At 40.7% G+C, this 19880-nt stretch overlaps 1 protein-coding gene across 11 annotated transcripts in view; it reads left to right on the forward strand.

The window, feature by feature from the left end:
* The first annotated feature begins 2258 nt into the window (after nucleotides 1-2258).
* MTM1 (myotubularin 1) overlaps nucleotides 2259-19880 on the forward strand; it is a 36492-nt gene continuing 18870 nt past the window's right edge. For 3 of the 11 annotated variants that reach the window (XM_027888394.1, XM_027888395.1, XM_027888404.1), the window contains exons 1-5: nucleotides 11742-11852; nucleotides 12231-12303; nucleotides 13762-13856; nucleotides 14879-14989; nucleotides 15508-15609. In XM_027888394.1, the coding sequence (XP_027744195.1) occupies nucleotides 11757-11852; nucleotides 12231-12303; nucleotides 13762-13856; nucleotides 14879-14989; nucleotides 15508-15609 (477 nt within the window). In that variant the 5' untranslated portion in view covers nucleotides 11742-11756. The other 8 variants (XM_027888402.1, XM_027888403.1, XM_027888398.1 and 5 more) reach the window with 8 other exon arrangements.

Here is a 19880-nt window from a genome sequence, read left to right on the forward strand (position 1 = left end):
TTATTTGCATTACCATAGTGCTACAAGAGCCTGGTGTGAATTGGGGTCAGCACTGAGAGCTTTACAAAGGATGAAATGAGAGAACCGAGGAATCCAGGCAACACAGGCAACATAACGAACTGTGACCCTGTATTGTAGGCATTACAGGAAGGATAGGTTTGAAGAAAAATTGCCAGCAGCTTTTGGGCTGTTTACAGGATCTTTTCAAATAAAAGGCAGCCAAAAGAATGCACAGAAGAACCTGTTTAAAGGTATTAAAGTCTGTGAAGAGTGGCATCGTGAGCTGAATGAAGCTGTAGTTAGATGTCAGCAGGGAATGGAAATGGCAAGTGGCTACTGGCAAGACAGGCTACTGAGACCTTCCAAAGTAAAGACGCAGGTAAGGATCCATGTGACAGAGTAGGCTGAGCCAGCACACGGATGGAAAGAGTGGAATAACATGGTAAAAATGACAGACTAAGAAAAATGGTCGCTGTAGCAGCATTCTCAATGAGTAAGACAAGGTTATATTTTTCAAGGCCAAAGGAAAGGATGTTGCAGTAATTGAGTTTTGAGAAGATGGGAGTTTAGCTGTATGGACAGATTTAGACATAGTCTGACCATAAAGGGCCAGGGAAAGGTCTGAGTCAAAGATGATTACATACAGACAGATAATAGCATAATAGATAAAGTAGAGAGTACTTGCGGGAGAAGGCTTGACACTATTTTAACTGTACTGAGCTGAAAATGACATTAGCATTGTCAATTAACCAGTTTTTATCCAGATGGTCCAGGGATTGGAGGCTGGAGTATTTGTGTGCTGTCTGGGCTGATTACAACCCAGGCACCGTATACTGCAGTACAACAGAGCAAGGACGAGGCTCAGAAACACGGAGACAGCCTAAACATCCCGATCCATCCTCGTACGCTGAACGTTCATAAACTGTGCTCTTGCAGGTCCAAACAGTTATCAGGGGAATCATCAGCCAGAGGACTCAAAGCACATTTCTTCCTATTCACACCACCTTCAGGTGTCTGACCATGCAGGTGTGGGGCTCAGGGTGTTTGTGACTGTGTGCAGGGAGAAGGTGAAGTCCCACAGAAGAGTCATAGCTGGGAAAAAATTGAGTGGAAAATGTTGCTTGGGCTGTGGTTGTAGCACACATTACCTGGGGATAAAATGTGGATTAACTAGAGCAGCGACCCAGGGAGAAAGGCCTGGTTAATGTCTACTGGAAGCCAGAAGGCATGTAAGGAACAGCCCCTCAGAAATGTGCCAGTAGGTGCATTAGAAATGTAGGAGGATAAAAAAGTGAGAGGTCGGTCACTGAGCAAGGGCAGAGAGTATTTCACTTCACAGATTCAGGTAGAATAACAGCTGCGATCATTAGAGGTTATATGAGCAAGAGGCTGTTTGAGACTTAATCTTTTGAAAGAAAAACAAAGGGTATAAGCCAAGTTGGAAAAGATCTGGGACAAAATTGATGGAAACAAATTTATGAGAACATTTGTGGGGAGAACTTTTAGTGAGCTGAGTCGTGAAGTGTCAGAAATGAGTAAGGGAAAAAAAGTCTTTCTAGTTTTCCTGATGTCAGAGAAAAGCTTTAAAACATTGTTTGAATGAAACCTTGAATGAATGACCAGCTATGAGGGATCCTCTCTGTGTATACACACACACATATGCATAGACCTGCACATATATAACTGTATATATATATATATATATATACACATACATGATTTATGATTTACAGTTGAAAATACCACACTGAAATCAAGCAAACCAAGACTTCAAAACTGCATCAGTGAATGTTCCAGCTGATCTTTGCTGAGAGGATGATGCCAGAAGCAACGGTGCATCATACCAGAAATCAACAGACAGAACTGCGTGTGTGAGGGAGACTGAACTGACATTTCATCTCCTTTTGTTCACTTCTTTCTTCTGCTTCTTATCCACATAAAAGACACAGTTCAATGCTTATCATACAAAAATATTTTTTGCCCCAGAATCATTTTTTTCCATCATAAGAGGCACCAGCCCAGTACCGCTGCAGTTTTTTCAGTCTTGATTTTTCAAAGTTTTTGGAATTCCAGACGTAAATTGCTGATAGCAAAGAAGACACCTGAAAGTAATGAAGACTGTTAAAATGCCCCGCCCCTCCCCTCGGCCCCGCCCCCGTGTGGGTGGGTGGATCGCAAATTAACCCCGCCCCCCGAGGCCGGCCCCGCCCCCCCGGCCGGCCCCGCCCCTCGCCCGCCGCTCCCGGCAGCCCCCGCGGGGTGGGGCGGGCGCGGGCCCGTCACGTGACTGCTGCTCTGGGGCCCGCGGCGGTGGCGGCGGCGTCGGGAGTGTCGGTGTGGGAGCCGTGAGAGCCCGGTGAGTGTCGGTGTGGGAGCCGTAAGAGTCCGGTGAGTGTCGGTGTGGGAGCCGTAAGAGTCCGGTGAGTGTCGGTGTGGGAGCCGTGAGGGCTCCGGGAGTGTCGGTGTGGGAGCCGTGAGGGCTCCGGGAGTGTCGGTGTGGGGCCGGTGAGTGCCCGGTGAGTGTCGGTGTGGGGCCGGTGAGTGTCGGTGTGGGACCCGTGAGAGCCAGGTTAGTGTCGGTATGTGATCCCTGAGAGCCCAGGGAGTATCGGTGTGGGACCCGTGAGAGCCTGCTGAGTGTCGGTGTGGGGCCCGCGAGGTCTCCCGGTGAGTGTCGGTGCGAGCCCCGGTGGGTGCCCGTGGGCCCGGCCGCTGCCCGCGGTGTTCGTGGCCTCAGCTCCGGCCTCTCCTGCCCCTCACGCCCCGCTGTGCAGCATCACTCCCGGAGCGGGATTTCCACCTTTCCTGCTAAAAGAAGCCCTCTCCTGTGACGCGAAAATACCCCGAGTGCTCTCGGTTCGCTTTCAGGCTTTCAAGCCCCTGTAGCGTTCATTTCTGACCGGTTTGAATTTCCTTCGAGGCAGTGTGACTTCCTTCGGTGTTCACGGCCGAAAAGCTGAAACCTTCCATCGCAGAGCAAACTTTTCAGTTGATTTAGAGCAAGAAATGGCTCTTGAACACGACGGGCTGTTTCTGCTTGCTGGGTTTGGTGCTGTGGCAGTCAAAAAGCATGTTTTCTATTTTGTGTAGTTGGTGAGTTTTGGTTTGTTTGGTTTGTCTGTGTGAGTTTTTTCAGATGTATGTTTATTAGGAGCATAATAAAGGTATTAGCTCTTTGCACAGAAACCTCCATTTTTCTTGGTACTATGAAAAGCAGCAAATTCAGTAGTAAAAATTTGTAGATGGTAAATGTTCTGTAGTTGCCCTGTACATTGGCTTGTCACATTAGGCATTAACCAAAACTGGGGATGTTTAAAAAATGCCTCGGCTCTATGGCACAGCACCTGTTCTCTGCAGTATTGTGCTCATTGCTTGCCAGTGGGCATGCGTTTGTTTATCATTAGCCAGATTTGAGAGACAAGGTATGTCACGGTACAGGAACAGTGGGACAGAAAGCCAGACTGTCCTTCCTGCTGTAGCTTTCTTTTTAATGTTAATTTGTGGTTTAGGTGGTTAAAAAAAGTTAGGCTGTAGACTTATTAACAAGACTGGTAATGAGCCTTAACGCAAGAACTTCTGGCACTGCATGTGACTTCATTGTGTGGCAGATGTCACAGGAGATGAGTTATAGAGCTGTATTCAATAAGATGCAGAATTTTCCCTTTTTACACTTCTGTTTATCATTCTGTGATTGGTCAGAAGGAAACTTGCAAAAGATGCACTTGCCGAAGAGAGGGGCTTGTAGCATCATTGAGGCTGAGCAAACTCTGGTGTTAGTGCATTCCTGTAGGTAGGGTTACAGTGTTAGCTAACAGTACTTAATTTAGAGTGCAAGACTGATTTAATGAGATGCAACTGTAAATCTGTAAAACTCTAAATATTGCGTGTGTTCTTTTAAAGGAGACAACATGCTAGTTTCTCTAAGGACTTGAGTTAGGTAGAAATAAGATTTGTTTCGTGGTTTCTGCCTTAGCCAAGTTACATAGCAGCTTTCGTATGAGAATCACTCCTGAATGTATTTGGGAAAAGAAACAAATGGCAGCGTTCTTTGGGAAGGCTTGAGAGAGGAAATGCTTAACTGTGTGCAGAAAGATGCTCAAATACTTATGGGGAGCATAAGCATGGTTAAAGGTCTGCATAAGACTGATGTTAAAACATTTCAAAACCAGATCTTAATGGTTTCAAAGGAAATGTTCTCAATTCCAATTACTTGATGCCAAAACTCCTGACACAAGGTGAAACATAAAAAGTACTAGTACTATATGTTTCCTTTCTCCAAAATGTTTTAATAGAACTATTCTGGGGTATTGCTTCCTTTCTGAAGTTTATTAAAAGTAATGTCAATTGAAATTTTCTGGCAGTGCTAATGATGTTTTCCTACCTGTTCCATTCCTGTCAGGGGCCACCTACAGCACGAAAGTCAGAAGTTGTTGGAAAGTCGAAGGAATGAACACACTGTTTTCCTCTCGTCCCACTGAAGCAGCAGCATCTATGTTTTATACAGCTGAAATGACTTATTAAATCCAGAGGCTTCTGAGCAAAAGAACAAAAGGGTAAGTGTCTTTAAGTAGACTGCATTACACCTCTGTGTAAGATGAGGTGTGTGTTTTTCGACAAAAGCTTGGTGTGCAACATCTTGGCTGTGCTGTTGCATGTAGTGAGTGGAAGGGCCGTGTGCCAGAAGCTGGGATGTGACTGGACCCATCAATGTGTAACATACAGAGGCAGGCTTGGGAAGTGTCAAACTTTCTATGCCTGTTGGCTGAAAGAGAGCGCACCCAAAAGTGTGGTGCTGCCCCGTGAATGACTTTGGCAGGGTAGTCTCAATCTTTCTTGGGGATGGAAGCAAACGGTCGTTTGTGGGTGACTTCATCATAGTCTATTAAGTCGTAGTCTGTTTAGTCTACTTTTTAAAGCACAGATCAGCTCAGAATGGTACTTTCTCTGTGCATTGTGTGTATTCATGTAGTGGAAGAAGGAACTAAACAGCAGATGACAGAGGATGAGTCTGATGCATCGGTTGTGCACGTTCTCAAAGGAAAGTTGGAGGAAAGTCTGAGTAGGGAATGCAATTTTAACTGTTAGTGGCATTTTTTTAACACAGTATATGATGTGTAACAGATACAATTTCCATTTCTCTTGTGGAATCATCAGTTAAATCTTTAGCAATAGAACTACAGTGGCCTAAGGGGATATCTTTCAAGAAGAATGAGCAGAGAACAACTGAAAGCTTTCTTAATAGAAAACTTGGAAGCCGTGTTTGCTGTCCCGTAGGCTTTCCTGTCAACTGCATCAGCTTTTGACAATGTGGGAGGTATGCATTCCCTGCAGGGGATGCAGAGTGGTGAAAATAGACTGGGTGGGTTTAGAAAGCCACAGATCAGCCTTCAGGCAGAGGTTTCCTACAGATGTAATGTTGATTCTAGAGGTAATCTGACAAATGGTTCCTTAAAAACCCCTGCTCACTTCTGTCATGGCACCTAGTCTAGATAGGTTTAACTGTTAGAGGGAAAACCACTGCTTTCTTTGATCCGCTCACAAGACTGAACTTTCATTTAAGAACTCAGCTATCAGACTGAATATTAAAGAGCAGTCTGGGAAAAAAGGTAATCATGCCAAGAGAAAGGTAATACACGTAGAACAAATACGAGATTAGCAATAGGTGAGTGTAAGTGGACAGAAATAATTGTTACCGTAAATTGCAAGAAACAGACCTCCACAAATTGCTGGAAAACAGGCCTTAGCAAGTGTATTATCACTGAACCAGGTGCTGCTTTTCTTTGTAATGGTGATATAAAGCATGAAAATTATCTACCTAACAGATCAGAGTCCATCAGCAGATAAGTTATTTAGTGTCCATGATGGTATGTGTCTTACTGTATCATCTGTCCTTATGAGAGGACTTCTAACTCTTACAGGAAAACTTGCCAGATAGAAGCTAGAGATACCACCCTAAACTATATTTTCAATATAATTTGAAAGGAGGAAGCAGCTGGGTTGATAATTAGAAAAAAAGTAATGTTACAAACCTTTACATTAGATCTTGTTGGAAATCATGATATACTTTGAAAATAGGGTGGGAGTTAAATTCCATGAGGAGTTAAGACAGTAAAACATAAAGCTTCAACAGAGGCGGGAGTAATATCAATCAAGGCAGAGCTCAGGATTTTTTTACTCCCTCCAGCTATTATTTATTCAATACCTGGCTCCAAGAGGCTACAAGAATTTTTTTTAAGGAACATGTACGCAGAATTGCATAGGGATTTGGTGGTACTGAGATTATTTTTTTTTTGGGCCAAACTTTCTGCCAGGCTGTTGCTGCTTGGTGCCATTTGTAGAATTCCATTGTCAGGATACTACCTTCTGTTCGTGTGAGGGCTTCCTGCTAGTATCTTCAAAACTCCCTGGTACAGTGAGTGTGTGAAATAGGAGCGGGCAGGCAACTGGTGCGCTTCTAATTTGTTTGGTGAATTAACAGTCACTTGACTGTTGTGAACTGTTGTTTGTTTGCATTTGTTCATGTTGAATCCTTTGGGGACAATGACTTGCCCTGTCAAATGCAGGGCACATTAGGGAACAAGAGAATGCTTTTTCTGGGAGGTGGAGCGTCTCTGGCTCTTCACAAACAAATTCAGCAGTCCATGGTGAGTTGTACAGCTGCTGTTCACAGTCTAGTAGAGAACTGGCTACATGAGGGATTCTGGAGTGCATCTTTCTTAGGGACAAGAAGCCGGGTGGACTTCTGCTACCTTATTTTTATTTCTGAGTATACTTCTTTTGTGCTAAAATATAGCTGGTTAAACGAGCTTGAAAGAGATGCATTTATTTCTATGGACTTGGTCGGTTGGTTGTGGCTCTTTAGTCTCTCTGTTTTATTTTGGTTGATTGGTACTGTTTGGTTAGGGACAGCTGATGTCTGGAAAACTGCCTTCGTTGGTGTAGTTTTTTTTATTCTGACTTGTTTTTGTATCCCTGTACTCAAGCACAGTGAATAATTATTTACTGGTGCAGTACTATTTTTCTTCTGTTTGAAATAATTGCTTATTTGGTATCAGGTCTAGCTATGAAAATAACTTCATTTTTGTCCAGACTGGCAGATGCCTTGGAGATCTTCATCGGTTAACCCCATGCACTGATCACTTTTGGGTGTCACATGATTGTCCAGTTGTAATTTTTGGAAGTGCTCCACTTCTTTTCTGAATTACTGTGTCAGCAAATGAAAGGACACAGTAAGTTTTGTAACTATTTAGGAGAGGCCTGGGAGAGGCACAGACTTTGTTCATTCTTGCACAAACCATTACCTGGAGCAGGACTGTGAGAACTTTGTGTGCTGTGGTTATGAATGTGTGACAGGAATCTAAATGATTCTGGAAGATGTTCTGGTGAACTTCTTGTTGTTCATTTCTTTTATAAATCTGACTCTGATAAAAGCAAATAATCCTCATGCTTTTCTAGATGCCTTTGTATTTTATATTCATATATAAACACACAAAATATCTGTTTAAATTATAATAATATGAATCACGGGTGTTTCTTCATCATAGTTACCTCTCTGTATGTTCTATATTTTTGGTATATGGTAATTTAGCAATTTACTTTCCTTAATCTTTCTACATTAACATGCTGAACATTATAGACTATACAATGTGAAAAACTTCCATTTTTCATTGTGTTGTCGAAATTGCTGTTGCTCCAAATGATTGATATAGGTACAAATTTGAAAGTATTTCTTTCAAAGTTTTAATCCAATGATGGAAGATAAAATATTAAATATCTGGAAAGTGGTTCTCACAATTTGCTTGATGCAGTTTACCTGAGTCCAGACGTTTGTGTTAGTAATACTTTGGCAGATGCAGATTATGTTGTTTGGTTGCAAACTACTTTATTCATGTAAAGATTTTAAGGTGATGGAAGCATGGCTCAGGCAATGGTTAAAATATTTTTACTGTGACTCTGGTGTGAAGATGAAGCCTTAAAAGGACCAGCAAAATGTCAAATGAGCTTTAATTTTTTCCTAGATCATAAACAATGAGAACTAGTTTCACCAGACTGTTGTCAATCTTAACATGGCATAATAAGAGTCTTGGTGGACAGACTGCACACATTCTCTAACCTGTTGTCAGTGAAGAACCTTAAGGGAAGAGGAGCTGATTGTTTCAAATGTCTCAACCTTCAAAAGGTTTTTTATGTGTTTTAAAGCTTATTTAGATTTTTTTGTGTGGACATATGCTTGTGTCTGTTGGCATTTATTCACAAAAAGCAGGTAGGGTCCTTGAACTGACTTCCGAAAATCTGGCCCTCAGTGCCCACCCTTTCAAATGTTGTGCCTCCATTCCCATGAATCCTAGGAAGCACAAGTATAAATATCGTCTTTAATGAAAATACAGATCCCAAGCAGTTTAATTGTTGTTGTAAGATCACTGGAGCCCACATTTCTCGATAGTGTTACTATATTAAGTTCTGGTAATTTTAACAAAGCTCTGTTTATTAGTTCAAGTTAAATCCAGTAAAATTGCTTTGTCTCCTTGCTATTCTAGATTCAGGGAAGAATGTTCAGCTGTTTGTAACTGCAGAATATCATAAACAGAGTTGTCTGATTTGTTTTAAATTTGCAGAGTAGTTGTACTTCTGTTCAGCTGCTGACAAGCATGAGCTTTATATGGTTTTTAATTTTTGTGCAAGTGTAAAAGTACATGTGGGTGATATTGGGGAATAAAAGTCAGTGAATTCATTCTCACTGTAAAGTATATTGAAAGAAATGAGTCTCAAGAAGAGTTGGGGGAATTTTACACAAAGTAAACTTGCATACGCAGAAACACAAATTGCTGCAATAGCCACACTCACCTTGCTTGCTCGAAGTGGCCTGGTGGGGTGGCAGCGTGGAGGGGAGCTGTGGCCTCTGTGATGTCAGGTTCCTCAAAGAGAAATTTTTCTGAGAACCTGAAAGGGTCTGTGCCTGTTTCTTTTAACTTTTATACATCCCTGTGTAAATTGTAGTCAGTGTTCTGGATTATTTCTGAACCTCAGCTCACCTCCTGTAATTCCACAGCTCAGCCAAAGCTCAGTGAGTGTGCAGTAGGGGGAGGAAATAATACAGAAAGCAAAGGAGGAAACGGAAAGGCTTTTGAAACACTTGGTGCTGTTCCCTGTGTGAGCAGCAGGAGTAGCTCGAGATTGGAAGGGATAAAGGAACGTCCAGAGGAGCTTTTGTTCTGCAGTGCTTTGGCTCCGAGGTGAGTGTCTGGGAACCTGGGTGGGCTCGTGTGACCTCTGCTGAGGTCCTTCCTGTGGCTCTGCTGCTGGAGTGGCTGTAGTTCCAAGATGAACAGCCAGCTCGGGTGTGCCGGTACCTGCTGCAGTCAGAATTTCCATTTTGCAGTGCAGATCTATTCAGGGTTGTCACACCTTTTAAAAGTCACTTTTCTAGGGCTTGTTTGTGCACTTGTGTCTCTCGTGGTTAGTGCAGCCTTAATTTAAGTTTATGTGAGCTCCAGTTAAAACCATTTAGTCTCTGCTGACATAGAAAAACTGGTGCTGCTGTGCCTCTGTCTGTCTCACCTGGCACTTCTCACTTAAAATACAAATAAACAACACTTCAAGTGGAAAATTTTTTAAAACAAGCTTCTGAGTAAATATATGGCTTTTACCTTTATAAAACCTTCAATTTCTATCAATTAAGGGAAGTCATCTGAACAAATATTGGATGTTCATAAGTTAGCATAGTAATATAGCAAAAGTTAAATCTACCTTAAGTTTTGTGGTATTTAAGATACTGCAAGAAAGGAAAAACTGAAAGTATCTTCCCTTTAAATTTTATTGTCCAAACATTAGACTCCAGTGTTGCAGTAGTACTTCTGTAAAGGGTAGACTGAAAGGGCAATGATTTAATTTTAATTGCTAACAGGTTTTTATTTAAACTGTTGACATTGCACTAACATCAGTTCAGGACCACTGTTTCAGTGTTGGGAGAAAGCTGACATAGCTGGAGACCCAGAAGGGACACACAGGCACTGTGGCATTCAGAAGGTGTTTTTCTTCTTTTTCAGCTTAATCTGTGTTCCTCTGTTAAGTATTTTTTTTGTGGAGGGATCTGATTTTTTTACTGATAAGCTGTATCACTGAATATTACAGTTCTGAACGCAGTGTCAGGTTTCCTGTGTTCTTTATGAGATATGCAAGACTTGGGCAACAAACCTGTAGAAGTTCAGGTTGTGGTTTCCCACTTTATTCCTGCACAGACACATTGCTGTGCTGTTATGCTACCGTCAAAGCACTTTGCCTCTTGCAGGCGGATCTGTCGCTGTCACTTGTGTGGGACTGTTGCAGTGTCACTGTCAGCCCACTGTTACTCAGGAGCATGGGCTGACTTGTCAAGGTGCAGAGAGATCTGGGCAAACTTTCCGGTGTTGAGAGGGGAGAGACGGTGCTTATTTAAGACTACAATGTTACATTTATGGAATAGGAACAAAGATTGTGTAGTGTGTAGTGCCTTTTCCCCCCCCAGACAAACAGAACCTCTCCAAGATTGCTGTGGGATGTCAGATGAGTTGATGAAGGGTGTGTGACGAGTGAGAGTGAAGTATGAGTGTTTTCCCAGTGTTACTCCTAGAGCCCCCCTGTGCACTGTTGGGAAATTAGGATGATGCATTCTCTGTCATGATTTTGTCTTTTAGAAGTACCATTTGAAAAAATAAATAAAATCCTTTTCCTTCAAATACGTGAAGGTTGTTCAGACCAGAAGGCTGGACACTCCCTCTTCTGGTGTGCTAACTGAAGCTCCAGTTAGGAAATGGGGGATTGTTTTTAAATGGAGAAGTACTGTGGAACTCCTGCTGGGTTTTTTTGTTGTTGTTGTTTTTTCGACTTGAAACACTGGAGTGTATTGACATGCTTGTGACTTCGAGAGCTGTGCAATAATACTCCAAGTAGGTTGCATTTCATAATATGTGTTTCCAGTCACTTAAAACAAGCACTCTAATGTCTGTTGACTGAACTAATAATAGTATTCCAACAACTGAATTCCAGTCTAGAGCTTGAGTCAGAATATTTCTTATAGGAACCAATTGCAAAGCTAGTAATGAATTTGTTAGATTTAGATGCTTTTAAATAGTGACCTTCAATTATGAGGCATTGTGTAATGTTTTTAATTACCAGTAACTTGCAAAACATTCTTGTAAGTTCCTGATGTCTACCTGTGGACCTCCAAAATCTAAAAATCTCTCTTGTAAATAGTATATAGTACAGGAGGAAGTTTAAGTCTCCAATTTGTGCTTATTTGTCAGATACCTGGTATGGCCTCATCATCAACACCTAAATATAATTCAAACTCCTTGGAGAGTTCTTCAAGTAAAAGGGTGAGTGTAATTTTCTTCATGTTTTTATTTTTTTTTACCTCAGAGTTCCCAGAGATCATTGTCTTGCATATTTGGTTAGAAAAATGAGTATTTAAATGAATTCTGGAATATATATACTTATTTTTATCGCTAAAATTCTAATGCAGTTAACTGAGTTGATTTAAATATCTTTTGGAATGGATGGGTGAAGTATTTTCTGTCACAGCTAATGAGAGCCTCCTTCAAATCAGTTCTACTGTACTCTTATCCCTGAAATTTTTGGCACTTTGTTGCCCTAGAAAGATTCTGTATTGCAATTGTTAAGTTAAATCTTGTTATGTTTGTTTGGCTCAGTTTTAAAATGTTCATCTGCAGTGAAAAATACATTAAAACAATCTAAATGTCATCCCCCTCTGCTTTTTGATGCTGTGCAGCCGAAGAAAATGTAACCTGGGTGCAAGAAAACAGAACCTACTGAACGTGGGAAAGTCACAAAAGAGTAGATTGTGTGTGATAGTTGTGAGTACATTGCTTTAGTAGTTTCAGTTGATTTGTTCTTCCAAGTCCAGTGTACTTGGAAAATTAAATGCACAAAGTTTGCAGAGAACTTACAGTATAGAAATTTAATTCCAATTTAATGCAAATATAATTGACTGTGCTTTTAGGAGAAAGACTAAAACATACTTATGTTTCAGATCTGTTCAACCTTTAAATGTTTAATAGCTGCAGTTTAAGATAGTGGTATGTTCCTGTTTTGGTTCAGTCTGTCAGTTCCTCCTGTGGCAAAACCTGTTCTTTCCCATGCAGGAATTACTTTTAAAGAGGTTTTTTTTTTAACCTGAAACTTGGAGAAATTGTAAATAAAATATGGTGTGCTGTTGTGCTTCTCTTCTCTAGACTCTAAAAGATGGAACTAACTGGGAACAAAATGAAGAAATACCTCGTCTGCCAGGAGAGACCAGAGTTACAGGTAAGCTCTCGAGCTGCCTGATGCAGTGTGTTCAGCACTCTGGCAGATACATGTCTCCTACTGCACTGTTTTGTAATTTGGACTGGTTTGGGCAGGGGGCCAGAGTAAGTCATGCTGAAATATCATGAATTTTTCCAAGCAATTCTGATAGGGACTTTTTATCACTTACCACAAATTACTTTTTAAGCCTTTAAATTCTTGGATTTCCACCCATAGCAGATCCTCTGATAGAAGGAAATTGCAAGCCAAGCTGTGTCATAATTGTATTTACAGACTAAGTAGCACATGTCTAGTGACGAGAGCTCCTCCAGGCTTTCCAAGGTCAGGAGAATTCCTGATGCCTTGTACAGTAGTGTGGAACCTGAGCCCAAAGTGTGACTTCCCAAAGTACTGTCTTGTGCATCCTTGACACTATAGGACATGAACAGGGCTACTCTGCCCTTGTTGGCCTTTACATACAGTGATGTTGTAGCATAAGGGAGATTAATGTATTTTGTACAGTCTTCTTACCTGATGGAGGATCTTCTTGAAGTGGACTTCTTTTTGTTGAGGTCTGTCTTTTATTTGTGGAGCTTCTCCTCCCCCCTGCTGAGGATTTGTTAGGTAGGTTTGTAAATAAGGTGAGGTGAAAGCAAAGTGGTGATTCAGAGGAAGCAGTTTTGTTTTTAATGAGGAAGGCATGGGGGAGAGGGTGTGGGACTAAGATGGATGTATGATATGATCCTTATGAAAACTGTCAGCGCTTCAGGGCACCACACTGGAAGGAGGGTGCTCCTTGTGGAAGGCAGATAAGTAGATTGGGCTAAAGGAATGAGTGGACAGGAAGAAATAGATGGGAAGTCTTTAATGTTATGGCTGGACTCGATGCTCTCAGAGGTCTTTTCCAGCCTTAGTGATTCTGTGATTCTGCTTGCATTGCTTCACTTAAATCTTCTTTTTGAGTGTTATGTTCTAGTATTTGTTTTGTTACTGTCCTTGCTGAAACACTACTGATGGCCCTGCTGTATTTGATTTGCCTCAAATTGAAATGTTTCTCTTCAGCATACTGAATTCCCTACACACTTCACAACTTGAACTACTACTTCAATGCAAAATTGGTTACAGAAAGATGTAATGGCATCAACAATGTATTTCTTTTGGGATAGTGAATAGACTGGTACAGTAATCACAGTACTCACTGTTCCATGTCCCGCCCTCTCCCATGTACTGCTGAGAGGGAGAACACAAATGTAACTAGGGAAGGCTACTGAAATCTCTGCACTTAATTTGGACAAGTTTAGTATATGATTCTCAAATAAAAAACTCATGGATAAAACTCAAATTTATTACTTTTTAAATTCTCTGAGTGGCTCATATGAGTACAGCTCTCTTTTTATTTCACTGCTACTTAACTGAGGCTGTCTTAAACTCTCATTTTTGTCTTCTCACAATGTTTAAGAAGTGTTGCATTTCTTACAGACAAGGATGTTATTTATATGTGTCCATTTAATGGCCCGGTTAAAGGAAGAGTGTACATCACAAACTACAGGCTGTACCTAAGAAGTGTGGAAAATGTGAGTAATATGCCACAATTACTTCCATGGGATGAGTTGGCTTTAAACTCCCTTCCGTTCACCCCCGCTGCCTTTGAATTATTTTGTGGCCAGTTAATTTGTTTTAGTTTTGGCACACATGTGCTTGTGGAATTGCATGGGAGGCGTTTTGCTTGAAATGGCCTGTGATGTCTGTAGTAACCATATCTTAAATGGCTAAATAGTAATTGCCTTTGTGCCACTGAGAAATCTGTATAAAAACAGAAGTTCTTCAAAGTTAAATGTGTTGTAAAAGTGTAATTTTTGCCTGGTAAAATTAGTTTAATCACATTTAACTGATACCTTTATATTTTTCCTGTTGGAGCTTTCTTGATAGCTGTTCCCTTTACACTTATTCTATGATAGATAAAGGGCAGCAGCTCATGATGTGCAATAGTTCTTAACATGGCCATCAGTGAACCAAGACTTTGATTGTCCTTGAAAAGGAAAAGAAAAATACTTTGATCAATAGAACCTCATGTGGGTGGGGGGAGTGGTAGTTGTTTGATAAGCAGCAATATGGAAGAGAATAAAATGTGCTTGTGAACTGTTTCATATGTTTGGGTTTGTTTTTTTTTTTTTTTAAATAAGGGTTTGGGACCATAGAATTGAGGTCTTTTGTGGTTGTAGATAACTCTACTAGTAATGTCTCTTTTTTAATTAGTTCTGCTTTATGCAGTATATCAATAAAGCAGCACTAGCAAGCAGAGGCAATCAGTAGAATGTAGCAGAAGGCATCTTTTAGGCTGTTGCCACCTATTTTCTCTGCATCCTGTATCAGGCATGAAGTATTTCTGTTGCATGTTAAATTGGATGATGCTCAATGCTGTAGAGTGACGGTAGAAACTTCATAACGTGTTGGGAGGGAAGACTCCAAGGCAGAAACATGTTTGTGCTTCCTGTATGAATTTCACGTCTGCTTTCTATTCTGGAATGCATAAGAACATTTTGCTTGAGTCTTCTTTTCAGATTAATCTTTTCCTTACCCAGAACTTTCCTTGCAGGATCCAGTCGTGGTACTGAACGTTCCACTGGGCGTAATTTCAAGGATTGAAAAAATGGGAGGAGCTTCCAGCAGAGGAGAAAACTCTTACGGATTAGATATAACCTGTAAAGTAAGACTTTCCAGTAATTCAATAGGAAATTGAAAAAATGTGATCATAGGGGAGTTCCCAGTGGGTAATTCAGGGTCCTTTATTGGATCAAGTGTGTTTGCACATTTGATTCTTAGCAGTTGATGTGCAGAGAGCTTATTTTTGACAGTAGCGATGAGAAAATAACTAGAAATGTATTCTACACAGAATATTGACAAATTTTCATTTTGAAAACATAGCATAATTCCCATCCTGCAAACATTCAATGGCTTGGGAGACTTCAGTGAATCAAATACGGCGCTTTCTGGTGGTTTCATGTCCAAGTGGCATTTGCACCACGCAGCGTGGTACTGCCTTATTTGTACAGTTCTTAAGCTCTTTTCTGTTTTATGGGGTAAGAAATAAAACTGAACGTTCACAAGGGTTTGAGGTGTGTTGCAAGCAGATTCTAAATCATGTTTAGTGTATAATATAGCATTTGTACAGAGAGAGGCATCTCACTGCTTTGGTTCACCTAAAAGATAACGGCTTTGTTTTAGGATATGAGGAATTTACGGTTTGCATTAAAACAAGAAGGGCACAGTAGAAGAGATATATTTGAAGTCCTCACAAAATATGCTTTTCCCCAGTCTCATAACTTGGTAAGTTACATCATTTATGCTACTGAGTTGTCTCTTAATGCAGAGTTCTTGCCAATTAACTTTAACTGTTTGACCTACTAATGGCTACATCACGGCTGCTTGAAAAGAGTAACCACAGAATCTGCTGTCAGCATAAACTGAAAAGAATTATTGCTTCCATTTTGTATATTTACAACACTTCTATCTATATATTTTGTAAAATTATGGATGCTAAGTGCCGTACTTCAGGTAAACTACTGAGCACCTCTGCCCCATACAGATTTCATTGCTTAGAAACTGCAAGTTATCCTCTCTAATTAGGGAATATAGTACATGCCTTACTTGATTTCTTGAAAATGTTAAACTACCAGGCAGTCTCCAAGGCAGTGATAAATGTGGATCACCAAGAGTTTTACGTCAGGACAAAAAGACATAGTAAGACAGCGCTTGTGGGCAACAATTCTGGAATATTTTCTGCGACGTAGATTCTGTCATGTCTCTGGGCAATCTCATCCACATTCTCAGGGTGAAGAATTTGTTTTTCCTTACATTGAGCAGTTGTGGACTTGCATGTAGTGAATATGGATAAATCAAGTTGTAACTGACTTGGGACTGAGTGCCTTGTAGAATTATTTTTTTTTATGGTGTCCAATCCAATTATAGGGCTTAAATAACATGGTGATGAGATGTGGACTATTAGGTTTTGTCACCCAAAAAGACCTGATGATCATCTCTAGTGATGGCAGTGACTAATGTGGGGAGTAGTCCACTTCCTGCTTTATTTGCTGGACCTGTTGAACCAAGTAAAGCTCATCTTTGTATGGCCTGCATGAATGTCAATAACAAAAGTCTTGGTCAAGGCAGTAGTAGTTTTCCCTTTGAATTCAGCAAGGCACCAAAGTTGGGAAGATAGACACACACAGTGTGGAGTGTGGCTGTACTTTGTCTCAGCTGTGTCTGAAGCAGGATATACCCATTAGAAATTATGATTACTTTGGAGTGAAATGAAGTGTGCCTCTGTTACATTCTGAAGTTGAATCTGTCCTTATTTTCTAATGGCACAGTGTGGATGAGCCCTTAACTTTACCATGAGCAAGGGTGTGATTCTTTTGGTGTGCATTCACCCTATTTTGACGAGCAGTTTAAAATCCTGCCAAAAGTGGGCATTTCTGCCTGTTTTTTCATTCCTGCTGTGGTTTTTCTTGCATGAATTTGAGGCTGCATGATGAGCCAGATAGGGAACTGAAAGGAACTAAAGTTAAACAAAGAGATAAAAATGGAAGCTTTATGCTAAGATATTTCCTGTCTTACGTGAGAGTGGGGCCAGGACATCTATGGGTGGATGTGAATGAAGAGGAATGATGGCACTGCCCTTCTCAATGGCTGGTTTAGAACAAGGTTTCACTGTCTGAATGTGGCAGTGTATCTGAATGGGCTGTGCAATGCCTGCCTTTCCCTTTGGGTGTACTCTGACACTCTGGCCATGTAGCCAGGGAGATCTTCTGTCAAGAATGTGCTGTGGCTCCACATGATAGCTGGGTGAAGATAGTGGCCCTCTGCTACTCAAATGCTGAGCTCTTGCTTTTCTCTGGTCTCCTTCTCTCTACTTTCCAGCCATGTGGTTCATTATTCCTCTAATACCAAACCCTTTATTGTCCTGATTTTTATCTGTATTTTTATACTTTATGTCAGATTTCTATGTGACTGAAGTGGAACCATATCCTTAGAGCCGATCTTAAACAGGAACTTGTAGAGATGCCTCTTTTTTCTTCGTGCTGTACCATTCTTGCACAAATGGATGGTAAATACAGCCCAAAAGATGGAGTGGAGTGTACTTAGTGTTTTCAGGATTGGCCTCTATCACCATCCCAACAGGAGTGTTTGAGAGCCTATAATAAATCAGTCTGTTCACAACTGTTCCCCAGTGCCTCACCATTGTCCTTTGTGCTTACTTCCAGAAGCTAATTCTTGTTTGTCTCCAGTTTCAGTTGGGTTCAGATCGACTTGAATCAGTAACATAAAGTAAAATCTGATAGCTCATCTGACTGACAGCTCAGGTGGTAGGGAACAAACAGCTGCTGTTCCTAATCCTCTGTTCCATTTGCAGACTTGTACTAATTGAAAGAAAATTGTTGCTGAAAGTGTTTTTAAAAAAGTTTGAAAAAATAAAAGCAAAATAGCCAAACCTCCTGGCCCCACCACGAAAGATGAGATATATTTAATCTCTCTAGTTAAGCTTCTGCGTAGCAACTGCTTCACTTCCTGAGCTTACCTTGAAACTACACATCATCATTTTTGTAAGATTATTTGCCACTGTAATATCTACATGCTGTGTGTTTATTTCTAACCATGATAGCTCTGTGGGAATGCCAGTTTTGATGAGACACTGGTAGTCATGCTGTCTGACTTAGACCTCAAATGATCAGAAGTTAGTTACAGAAACACTGCAGTGCCTGATTTTAGTTTTTAGATGAACAGGTAAGATGTATCTGGTTGAGCTGTAGTAATGGCATATTAAAGGCAAGGATAACGATACCTTTATTTTTAAATACACACAAAGATTGGTAAAATAATAAATTGTGTATATGTTATATATTCATTTACAAGTATAACGTGTATTTACCTACTGTGATTCCATAAACAGTAAACATTTAACTACTGTATTTATACTGATATTTATATATTTATATAATATTTATACTGGTAAATAGACTGCTTGCCAAACTGTACTGTCAGACTGCATCTGCTTTCTCCTTTATCTCACGGGGCTATGTTGTATTGTGAGCAACCAGTGTATCACAAATTATTTTTGTGTACAAAATGATAAGGATAAATTGAATGTTGAAGACAGATGCTTTGTCTGTAGGAGACCTGAAAAAGAGACTGAGTGTGTTGAAATTGTGGGTTAGCACCTGCAAGGAAGTAAACACTTATTTGTACAGTGAAGCATAAGAAGTAGTTTACCAAAAATGTTACAAGATTTAAAGGCTTTTTTTTCTGAGGTGAATTAGTAGCCTTCTGCTTCAAGTGAAGCAGTAGTTGTTTGCTTTTGACTGTGGATCTGCAATGAAATCCCTACCTCCATTCTGTGCAGAGGCTTTAATTTGCTTTTGCAGAAACCTTAACTGATGTATGATGAGTCTTGCTTGTTTTTGCCAACTGCACGTATTGAAAAGTCACCAGCCTTGCATGCTGTAAGTGTTCTAAGTACTAATTTACTATCCTTTTTTATTATTATTATTTCTTACCTCTTTAATGCTTTCCTTGATTTCTTCTTTGTTTCCCATGGCAGCTGAAAAGAATTTGAAACTGATTTTTAATTGGTTGATAGACTAATTGGCATTGATGGACTGGCATCAGACATGTAGCATTAATCTCGATCAAACTTACAACAGATGTTATCAATACACTGGAAGTAACTGAAAACTGTCCTACTTTGAACCCATGATGTGAGATAAAAATACAAATGTAGTTGGCTCAGGTACACCTGTACAAATGACAGTTCTGCTTTTTGATTACATCTTGATTTAGAAAAACCTGTTCATGATCTAAAAAAACTCTCACTGAAACACATTTCTATTTTACTGCAGTATTGTTCTGAACCTGAATATCTTTTGTGTGTAGTGGGGGGGGGGGGTTAATTTACAATAATTTTTGCCAAAGCTGGACACATCTGAAGCTGCAGTTGATTTAATTCCTGGGGAAACAGACTCAGTGCAGTAGGAGTTGTGGAGAACAGCTTTTTGTTGGAGAGGCAGGATTGACAATGAGAGAAGGAATGGAACTTTGTGTGTGGAGGGAAGAAGGAAATGAGTGGTGGGCAGGGTGGAGACTCAGAGTACCTAAAGTATTGTTTGAGGAGAAGGAGGGTTTAGCAGGGATGTACCATAGCTGGGAAGGGAAGGAAAGATCTGTGAAGAAGGTGTAGAACTGGCCAGCTTTTTTTTTTTATTCTGGTATTTGAAAGGCTTACCTGTGATGCTCTGAGAGAGGCTGGCAAGGCTTTTCTGCTTTGTGGGGACATGTGATTCCAGTAGCTGGTCATGTAGTTCCCTTCTCTGACCTTCCTCTGCCCTCCACACTCTGAAGGATATAAATACGCACCCAGCTGGCCTGTTCTAAATGCCTGTGGGCAGTGAAGTGACCTCCCTGCTCTCATCCCTCCATGAGAGGTATGTGTGGATGAGGGGCTCTTCTAGGAAGGAACCTGCATCCACAAAAAGCTCAGCCGTGTAATTTGACTAAGATAGCACCTCTCAGATCTTACATCAAGTGATAAGAGAACCTATGCG

This window comes from Empidonax traillii, unplaced genomic scaffold (genome assembly GCF_003031625.1).
Source record: "Empidonax traillii isolate 1590-97213 ecotype Southwest subspecies unplaced genomic scaffold, ASM303162v1 scaffold237:size1322474, whole genome shotgun sequence".
Classification (NCBI taxonomy): domain Eukaryota; kingdom Metazoa; phylum Chordata; class Aves; order Passeriformes; family Tyrannidae; genus Empidonax; species Empidonax traillii.